Source organism: Mus pahari, chromosome 14, assembly GCF_900095145.1.
Source record: "Mus pahari chromosome 14, PAHARI_EIJ_v1.1, whole genome shotgun sequence".
NCBI lineage: Eukaryota > Metazoa > Chordata > Mammalia > Rodentia > Muridae > Mus > Mus pahari.
The window spans coordinates 86,539,990-86,549,700 of NC_034603.1; the positions used below are offsets into that span (position 1 = coordinate 86,539,990).

The following is a 9,711-nucleotide window of genomic DNA, read 5'->3' on the forward strand; positions in this document are numbered from 1 at the left end:
GTGGTGGCGCACGCCTTTAATCCCAGCACTTGGGAGGCAGAGGCAGGTGGATTTCTGAGTTCAAGGCCAGCCTGGTCTACAGAGTGAGTACCAGAACAGCCAGGACTATACAGAGAAACCCTGTCTCGAAAAAACAAAAAACAAACAAACAAAAAAAAGCTGATTGTATAGCAGGTTATAGGAAGAGGGGGCAAAATTCTGGGGCTTCTGGCTCTGATAGGTACAGTATGAAGGCTGCCAGAGTGTCACCACAGGCAAAGGACCCCTGTATTTGCAGTTCTGAGCTGCAGTGCTGGGATAGCCACACAGTTCCAGAGAGGGACCAAGGCAGAGAGCACCACAGAAGGACTCTCCAAGTTTGAGGAGGCAAAATGACGGGAAGAAGCTGGAAGGCTAGAGAGAGAGACTGTGACAAGGTCATGGTAGGAGCAGAGGCTGAGAGAAGGAGATGCCATGGTTGCTAGAGAGCCAACCCCGAGGGAGGGTGAAGAGCAGAGTCCTGATGTCCAGAGCAGGTACGCTAGCCCGACTGCTGGACCAGGGCTCAGTAAGCATCTCTCTGCCTTGAACAACAAGATCAACAGCTGCCAACGGTGAACACACAGAGTGCAGACCTCTAGTTCTCAAGGATGTGCGTCATAAACCTATGGTTTGGGAACAGGATGTGACCTCTGCAACCCCTAACAGAGCGCCCATCTGAGAGTTCATTCAGGCAGAGCAGATGTTCCTCTGGACAGCCACTCACAACAGCGCCTTACTGAGTCCTCCCCCAACCCCAAATGGTAATTGGGTGTTTCTGAAGGAGCTCTGCTCTGTATTACATAAGACACCCATGGGTGGCTTTTCCAGCAAGCTAACAGGTTCGTCTCCCAGCCTCAGGAGGACAGCTCATGGCCTCCCATGACAGGAGGACAGTTCATGGCGTGCCATCCCATGACAGGAGGACAGTTCATGGCATGCCCTCCCATGGCTCCTATCTCCAGATGCTGATGGGTGGCTGACAATCTCTTAGCTACTTTTCTTTCTTTATTTCTTTTAATTTTATTCTTTCTTTCTTTTTCTTTTTTCCGAGATAGTGTTTCTGTTTCTCTGTATAGCCCTGGCTGTCCTGGAACCAGACAGCTGTAGACTAGGCTGGCCTCGAACTCAGAAATCCTCCTGTCTCTGCCTCCTGAGTGCTGGGATTAAAGGCATGCACCACCACGCCCGGCTTCTTAGCTACTTTTCTGATGCTGTGATGGAACACCACGACCAAGGCAACTTATAAAAGAGATGGTTTGACTGGGCATATGGGTTCAGAGGGTTTATTATGATAGAGGCAGGGCACAGAGCCTGTGACTGAGAGCTCATATCTGGATCTGAAAGCAGGAGGCAGAGAGAGAGTACACTGGGCGTGGAATGGGCTTTTAAAACCTCAGAGCTGCCCAGTGACACACCTCCTGTGGAAAAGGCCTACTCCTAACCCTAACCCTAACCTCCTACTTCTTCCCAAACACTTCAATCAACAGGGGACCAAGTATTTGAACATATGAGCCTGTGGAAGCCATTCTCACTCAACCCCCCCCCCCCAGAGGAGGGAGGGAACTCATTAAGTGCAAAGAAAGACCATAAGGAACAAACTAAGCCACAGGCAGTTCCAGAGTATAGTCTTTGGATCTCCACTTGCATGCTGTGGCTCTAATACAATAACATTAATAAATGCAATTAAAAAAAAATCTTTAAAAATCTTGGAAGATGAGGGTCTGGGCCCTGAGGTGGATAGAGTCTGAGAGAGCTGTACGGAGGTTTGGGAACTGAGATCAGTTGGTCCAATGCTTGCCGAGCACCCAGAGACCCTGGGTTCCATCCCAATATAAGACCAGCCATGGTGGCATGCACATGTAGCCCCAGCCCTTAAGACACAGGCAGGAGGATCAGAAGTCCGGGGCCATCCTCAGATACTGTGGTACTTTAAATAAGAATGGCTCCCATAGAGTGCTTGGTCTCCCCATACTTGTTAATACTTAAAAAGCTTTGGGGGCAAAGGACATGTCAGAGACTCACAGATGAGAAAGCGCAAGCACACAGTGCGGCCGTCCACTAGCAATGACTGCTGCTAGCGGCTTTTGGTGGACTTCGAAGTGATGGGTTGCTTATCTCTACTTTGCATGCAAGCGACCTGTAGGTGAGCACTCTTGCTGTCCTCCAGGTCCTTCTGTGGGTGGCTTCACCTTGGCTAAGTCCTGGATACTGTCCAAGGTGCTGGATGTCTGGGGCAAGAGACTTGAACCTATCAGTGGTCACCCAGTCAGGGTGGTCCGACGTGGTTGCAGGAGACTGGGCAACCCTGGTGCGAGAGCCAGTGAGATTCCTAAGGCCGTGGGCGCACAGCGGCTGTAGTCACCCTGTACTAGCGAGCTAGGCCGGCGCCACCAGGCGGGAAATTCCGGCAAGGCTGCGCACCGAGGAGGCGGGGCGGCGGCCTCTGCCCCATGACACCTGCATCGAGGCGCGCCAGTTCGCGCGGGCGCATGGGCACTGCAGGTGCGAGCGAGGGACTTCGGGGTTCCGGGCGCGGGTGCTGGGCCAGGAGCGGGATGCAGGTCCTGGGGCAGTGGCGCGAGGCCTAGGATGCGGGATGCCGGTCTCAGGGACGCGCAGGGACCGGGGTGCAAGTTCCCGTTGGGCAGGGCGCGGGTGTTGCGGGGCGACGTGCAGAGCTCTGGATGCTGTTTCATTGGGTGTCGGTCCTGCTAGGGAAGAGTGGGCCGGCGGCTCATGGCCCCTGTGGTCACAGTCCTTGAATGGTGCCTGAGTTCTGATGCGCCGGCGCCAAGCGGCCACTTCCTTCATGTTCCAAGTTTCGGTTTCGCTGCAGGCAGCGGGTCCAGCCTGGCCCTGAGGCTCTGACCCCATCAACTCTCGGGTTGCGGACAGCGATAGGTCGGCCCTGCTCCCCAGCAACACCCAGGAAGGTCGGGGACCCCAACCTACTCAATTCCGAGTGCTAGCGTCAAGAGGTCCCAGGCCTGCTGCTCCGCCCCGGAATCTACCCCCACCAACTGCAGCCAGAACTTTTGCGTGCCAGCCGCCTGTTCCCAGGGCGCTGATCTTACCCAGGTCAAAGCCGGGAACCTCCCCTGTCCCCGGAGCTGCAGTGAGTAGAGAGGTGCGCTCGCAATGGCCTAGTCCGAACCCATCTGCTTTTTCTTAGTCTAGCCCTGGGTGGAGGCACAGGAAGAGTCCTCTAGCTGGTGGAAAGGAGAGGCTGTGCTTCTGCCAGGCTGCCTCTAGTCCCGGCTTCGCAGTTTCCTGAGCAGCACTAGAGAACTGACTTAGGTGGTGTTGGCTTTGGGCACACCAACCAAAATGTAGTAGGAGATAACCTGCCACCCCAGAATACACTTCCTAGGCGTTGTTTCAGTTTGTTTTGTGAGACTCATGATTTGAGAAGCAGAACTTTCTTTCTCCTCTCCCGCCCCACCCCCATTTTTGTTTTGTTTTTGTTGTGTTTTTTTTTTGGGGGGTGGCCTTTAAGACCTGTTTTTTTTTTTTTTTTATAGCCCTGGCACTCACTCTGTAGACCCCGCTGGCCTCGAACTCAAAGATCTGTCCTGCTCGGCCTCCCCGGATTAAAGGCATGCACTGCCACTACTCACGAAAAGCAGAGCTTTCTTTTTCTGTTTTTTTAATTTTCTTTTATTAGATATTTTCTTCATTTACATTTCAAATGCTATCCCTAAAGTCCTATATACCCTTCCCCCTGCTCTGCTCCCCTACCCACCCACTCCCACTTCTTGGCCCTGGCGTTCCCCTGTACTGGGGCATATAAAGTTTGCAAGATCAAGGGGCCTCTCTTCCCAATGATGGCCGACTAGGCCATCTTCTGCTACATGTGCAGCTAGAGACACGAGCTCTGGGGGTACTGGTTAGTTCATATTGTTGTTTCACCTATAGGGTTGCAGCCCCCTTCAGCTCCTTGGGTAATTTCTCTAGCTCCTCCATTGGGGGCCTTGTGTTCCATCCAATAGCTGACTGTGAACATCCACTTCTGTATTTGCCAGGCACTGGCATAGCCTCACATGAGACAGCTATTTCAGGATTCTTTCAGCAAAATCTTGCTGGCATATGCCATAGTGTCTGCGTTTGGTGGCTGATTATGGGATGGATTCCTGGGTGGAGTAGTCTCTGGATGGTCCTTTCTTTCGTCTCACCTCCAAACTTTGTCTCTGTAACTCCTTCATGGGTATTTTGTTCCCTATTCTAAGGAGGAATGAAGTATCCACATGTTGGTTTTCCTTCTTCTTGATTTTCTTATGTTTTGCAGATTGTATCATGGGTATTCTAAGTTTCTGGGCTAATATCCACTTATCAGTGAGTGCATATCGAGTGACTTCTTTTGTGATTGGGTTACCTCACTCAGGATGATATCCTCCAGATACATCCATTTGCCCAAGAATTTCATAAATTCATTGTTTTTAATAGCTGAGTAGTACTCCATTGTGTAAATGTACCACATTTTCTGTATACATTCCTCTGTTAAAGCAGAGCTTTCTTAAAAGAAATTTACATCTCTCAAGAAAGGACAGAGGGCTAGGGCAGGCCACATGTTTACCTGAGAGAACACTTGTTCAATACCACCACCTTGTCTAGTTCCCAACTTTCCAGAAGTCTGTGACCCCAGTTCTCAGCCTCTGCTCTTTCCTGTAGCTCCGGTTCACTATAAAGCCTCCAGCCCTCAACTCCCATTCTTCACTATTCTCAGTTTGCGGGTTTCCCACAGAAGATACATAATTACTCTTGTGTTTCCCCTGCTTGCTTGTTTTGGTTTTAAGAAGTTCTTTGTAGGGGCTGGTGAGATGGCTCAGCAGGTAAGCTCAGCTTTGTAGGGGCTGGTGAGATGGCTCAGCAGGTAACCTCAGCTCTTCAGGAGGTCCTGAGTTCAAATCCCAGCAACCACATGGTGGCTCACAACCATCCGTAACAAGATCTGACTCCTCTTCTGGAGTGTCTGAAGACAGCTACAGTGTACTTACATATAATAAAAAAAAAAAAAAAAAAAAAAGTTCTTTTTATCCCTGCCGGGCCTTAAATTCTGCTTGTGGACGTTGTACATCGTGGTGCGGAGCCTAGTGCGCACCACGATGTACAACGTCCACAAGCAGTCCATATAATAAAAAAAAAAATCTTAAAAAAAAAAAAAAAAAAAGAGGGCTGGTGAGATGGCTCAGTGGGTAAGAGCACCCGACTGCTCTTCCGAAGGTCCGGAGTTCAAATCCCAGCAACCACATGGTGGCTCATAACCATCCGTAACAAGATCTGACGCCCTCTTCTGGAGTGTCTGAAGACAGCTACAGTGTACTTACATATAATAAAAAAAAAAAAAAAAAAAAAAGAAGTTCTTTGTATCCCTGCCTGGCCTTGAATTCCATATCTCCTTCATTCACCTTTCAAGTGCTGGGGTTACCAGCATGTGACTCTCTGCTGGGTTTTTGGTACCCCTCCTCTCCCACTTCTATTTAGTTTATAGCCCAGCCAGAGTCTGGAAGTGCAGAGGGAAAGGCAGGACCTAAGTGGTGGAGTTACTAAAGGTGTGTGTGAGAGGGAGGTGCCATGACCAGAGGGACAGATCTAGGGGTCTTTGAGGGGAGGAGGCATAGTAGGGATTGCGGATTGGCTGTGGCAAGTGGGTCCAGGAAATATCCACAAAGTTTACCTCCACAGCCTAGTCCCAAAGAGCTCACCATGTAACTGTGACCAAGCCAAAGTCAAACACAGCCAGGGAGGAAGGGCGGGGCCAGCAAAAAGCACAGGAAACTGAAGTGGAGTCCAGCCCAGGGGCATGGCCTCTGCCCCTGCAGAATGAGGTAAGGGTGACTGGTGTGGTTCAAGTGGCCTGGAGCCAGGGTTCTCAGTCCTGTCCTTGGCCTGGACTGCCTATGACCTTGACTCTGGTTTGGTGCCACTCACTAGACCCTGAGAAGAGTGGGGGGACCCTCTTTCCTTTGTTAGCCGCCCTTGAGCTAGCCAGGCCACTTGAGCTAGGTGGCCCAATGCTTTCAAAATTGGTCTCCTGTGACTCCCCCAACCCTCACCTTTGGGTGCCTGTGGGGACAGCGTGAGACACAGCCCCAGGGCAAGCAAGCAGTAACTGGCTTGCTGTAAACGCATCCAGATGCTCCACTGGCAGGCAGGTGGCTTTTCCTGCTTGTCACATCAGGGTCCCCAGCTGGCTGGGGCTCGGCAGGGGAAGCTTTCCTTCAGTAGCCATTCTTTTTCTTTTATTGTTATTGTTGTTGTTTTGGTTTTTAGAGACAGGGAGTCTCTGTGTAGCCTCTGGCTGTCCTGGAACTCACTGAGTTCTCAGACTCGGATCCATCTGTTGGTAGGATTAAAGGTGTGCCCAGCAGCTTCCTTCTACTTTTGAGCTTCCCTGGGCTTCTGTGGTGGGCAGGGGCTGAGACAATAGGGGGAGGGGCAGCAGGGAGTTGTAAATTCTTGCTTGGGGGAGGAGCTGGACTTGGGTTAGAGCCGTGATAAAGAGTCCTGGTGCCGGTTTCGATTCCCGGGAGTCTTCTGAGTCCCCATCACTTCATTTTCCTTGAAAATGAAACTGAAGAAGGTGGCAGTCACATGACACGAGGCTGAGCTTTATAGCGGGCTGCCCCGGTCTGTCTTTCTCATTCTCTCCTGCAGGGCTGAGGATAACAGCATGGAGTGTCCACACTGTGGGCATGTCTCCTCGGAGAAGGCACCCAAGTTCTGTAGCGAGTGCGGACAGAAATTGTCTCCTGCAGCTACTGTGCAAGGTGAGGCTAGGTTGGGGAGGGGACAGCGGGACTCCGGTATGGGGTGGGTTTCCTTCCTACTCAGGCATGGGAAAGCACAGCCAGAGGCAGCCCCAGGGGGCACAAGTGGCAGAGAACTTTCCTGAGGACTTATGTCAAAGCAAACTGTTCAGATTCCTGCTCCAGGTATTTACCACTTTAAAAGAAAATTAGTTTTGGTTTCAGTTCTCAGCCAGAGCGGGGCTCTTTTCCCAGGAGTGAGTGGCCTCTGGTGAGCTGAAGGATCCAGAGGATGGGAGTTGGGGTGGGATGAACCCCTAAGTAAGCCGGGAGCCTTGTGCCAGCCCTGCTGGGAGGTGGCTGTTCAGGGGTTTAGGGTGACCATGAGGGATTCCTGTGCTACTGAACTCCAGGGAGGCACAACCTGTGCCCCGTGCCAGGTCCTGCCACTTATCCTCAATAAGCTGGTTAAAAGAACTGATTGCGAGTGGAAAGCAGAGGGGCTGGAGGGCTGACCTACGCCGTGAAGAGCACTGGCCGCTCTTCTGGAGCTCCCAGGTTCCATTCCCAGAACCCACAAAATGCCTTCCAGCCTCTGGTAACTCCTGTTCCAGAGAATCATTCCTGTTCAGGCACATATGTGACAGACAGAAGTGCAGACAAGACTTTCATACAACAAAAATAGAATAAAGATATAAAACTAAAAAAGAAAAGCGAGTATGAAGCAGAGAAGGGCGATTGATTCAGTGTGGCCACACTGGGAGGAGGGAACTTGCCTAGTTACATAGAATTTGAGCCTGTGTGTTCTGGGGTTCAGGCCTTGCTGGCTCAATGTGGAGGAAGCCCTGGGGTACTGATGGGGCTTCTTGGATGAGTCTCAGCTTACAGGTTTGCAGACAGGTTGGTAGGTATATTGCTAGTTACTAACGAAGTTGTGGACCTAGCTCCCCTCCATCTGTGGGCTGATGGTCTCTCCTTTCTTTGTTCTTTCATTTGGGGGGGGGGATGGACAGAATGCATTTGCCAGGAGACTGGGGTGGGGACGAAGTTTGCAGACACTTAAGGGGGTGGGGGTAAGATGTGTCTGAGAGAGTGAGCAAGGCTGTGGCATTTTTACAACGTGCCATCAAGTCTTCTCATGCTTGACTCCTCCACAGGCTGACCTGTCAGGTGGAGAGTGTCATGGAGGAAGGAGTGGGGACTGCTGTCTGTCAGGTACAGGGAGCAGACAAGGCTGACCTGGCTGCTGGCCCGGTCACAAGGGGCTGTGACTATTTATCAGATTGGAAACTGAAAATCAGGATGTGCACAGGGCTAGCCTAGGGTGCAGGAAGCCTGGTTCATCCTTAGCACTGTATGGGCAGAAAGAAGGAAAGAGAAACTGGATGTGGAGTCTCCGTTCCCTTTCTCCTGTAGGTTCAAGGCTCCGTTAGCCTAGACAGAGCTACCACAGGGAGGGAGTCTTAGCTTGGTGACAAGCAGCCCTTTTATAGTGAGTCAGGCACACCTGGTTGTTGCCAGGTAACTGTTGGGCAGAGCCTAGATGAAATGCCAGCAGTAGTTCCTGGGTCTGAGGCAACCAGGAGTCTGTGGCACTAATGCGTTCTGTCCAGAGGCTCCCAGATGCCTGGGTCTTAGTTGGGGCTATGGGTAAAGACACAGGTGGGGTTCCTCTGGGGTCCCTGATGATGCAGAAATGGCTTTGTGAGGGGAAGGGCTCTGAGTGCTGCGTGTCTGTGGGTTTCTGTGGGCTGGCTGGTGAGCTTTTATTTGTTCACTTTCTAAGTTTTCCTGAAGGGCATGAGGTGTGCCCCTTCCTGCTGAGTGTATGTGGAGTGGTGGTGTTGGGCGTCCCGCTCCTCAAGGGGAAAGCAGTCCTGCCCTGGGAACCTGGCTGGGTCAGGCTCTCCACCACTGTAGTGAGGTGAGTTGTTTACCAAGGAGAGAACGAGGGTTGGATATCGACCTACCTGCCGGGCTCTCAGGGAGGCTCACTTCCGTTGACTGAAGGGAGGAGACCCGGCCTGGTTTGGTTGTGACCTGGCTTCACTGGGGGCCACCCTATAGATAGAGTCCCCCATGAGGGAATGTGAAGTGGAAACTTCAGGGTCCTTTGGAGAGTCAGTTGTGTTGGATGGTGTTTGGCTTGGGCAAACACATGAGGGAGTGTTTTCCTGAAGTGGACACAGGTGAGAGGCTCAGGCAGACACGGGGGAGATGGTCTGCTGAGGCAAACACGTGAAGGGACATGAGATGAAGGATTCTTCACTAACGACACGCATGCATTGGTCTGCTTCACACTGCGTTGTTGAGCTGCATTTGTTGGGATGCCACAGAGGGAAATGCACCCAAAACTTCTGGTGGTGTGCCTTGGATTTTTGCTGCTTCTAAGGAAATTGGGCTGATTGGCAGAGCGATGTCAGCTGAGACAGACACACAGGCTGAGAGCCAAGACCCGTGGAGGAGCCTGGTGTGGTGGTGCACGCNTTTAATCCCAGCACTAGGGAGGCAGAGGCAGGCAGATTTCTGAGTTCGAGGCCAGCCTGGTCTACGAAGTGAGTTCCAGGACAGCCAGGGCTAAACAGAGAAACCCTTTGTCGAAAAACAAAACAAAGCAAAATGATCCGTGGAGGAATCGTGATATCTGGAGGGAGTGTAAAAAGGACTCAATGGACAGTGACAGTGACAGTGACAGAGGCCGAGCCAGGCTTGCTTACAGAGCTAGCTGGGCAATGCTTGTTGGTCTTTGTGATTTTCGATTCACTGAGAGAGGCACAGTCCTGGTGTTCCTCCCTGATCTCTCCTGCTGACTGACTTGTGCTGAGGCTGAGGCCTGGCTGTTCCTGTCAGGGTGTGCCACCATCACTGCCGCCGAGACTATGGAACTGCACCGCTAGTCTACCTGTGACAAGGTGTGCCACCATCACTGCCGCCGAGACTCTAC

At 51.8% G+C, this 9,711-nt stretch overlaps 1 protein-coding gene across 7 annotated transcripts in view; it reads left to right on the forward strand.

Moving 5' to 3' along the window:
- Positions 1–2,465: 2,465 nt before the first annotated feature.
- Positions 2,466–9,711, forward strand: part of Rnf213 (ring finger protein 213) — a 96,252-nt gene continuing 89,006 nt past the window's right edge. For 3 of the 7 annotated variants that reach the window (XM_029545944.1, XM_029545945.1, XM_029545942.1), the window contains exons 1-2: positions 2,819–3,148; positions 6,676–6,788. In XM_029545944.1, coding sequence (XP_029401804.1) covers positions 6,692–6,788 — 97 coding nt within the window. In that variant the 5' untranslated portion in view covers positions 2,819–3,148; positions 6,676–6,691. Of the gene's footprint in view, positions 2,524–2,817; positions 3,149–6,675; positions 6,789–9,711 lie in introns of those variants that run through there. The other 4 variants (XM_029545939.1, XM_029545943.1, XM_029545940.1 and 1 more) reach the window with 3 other exon arrangements.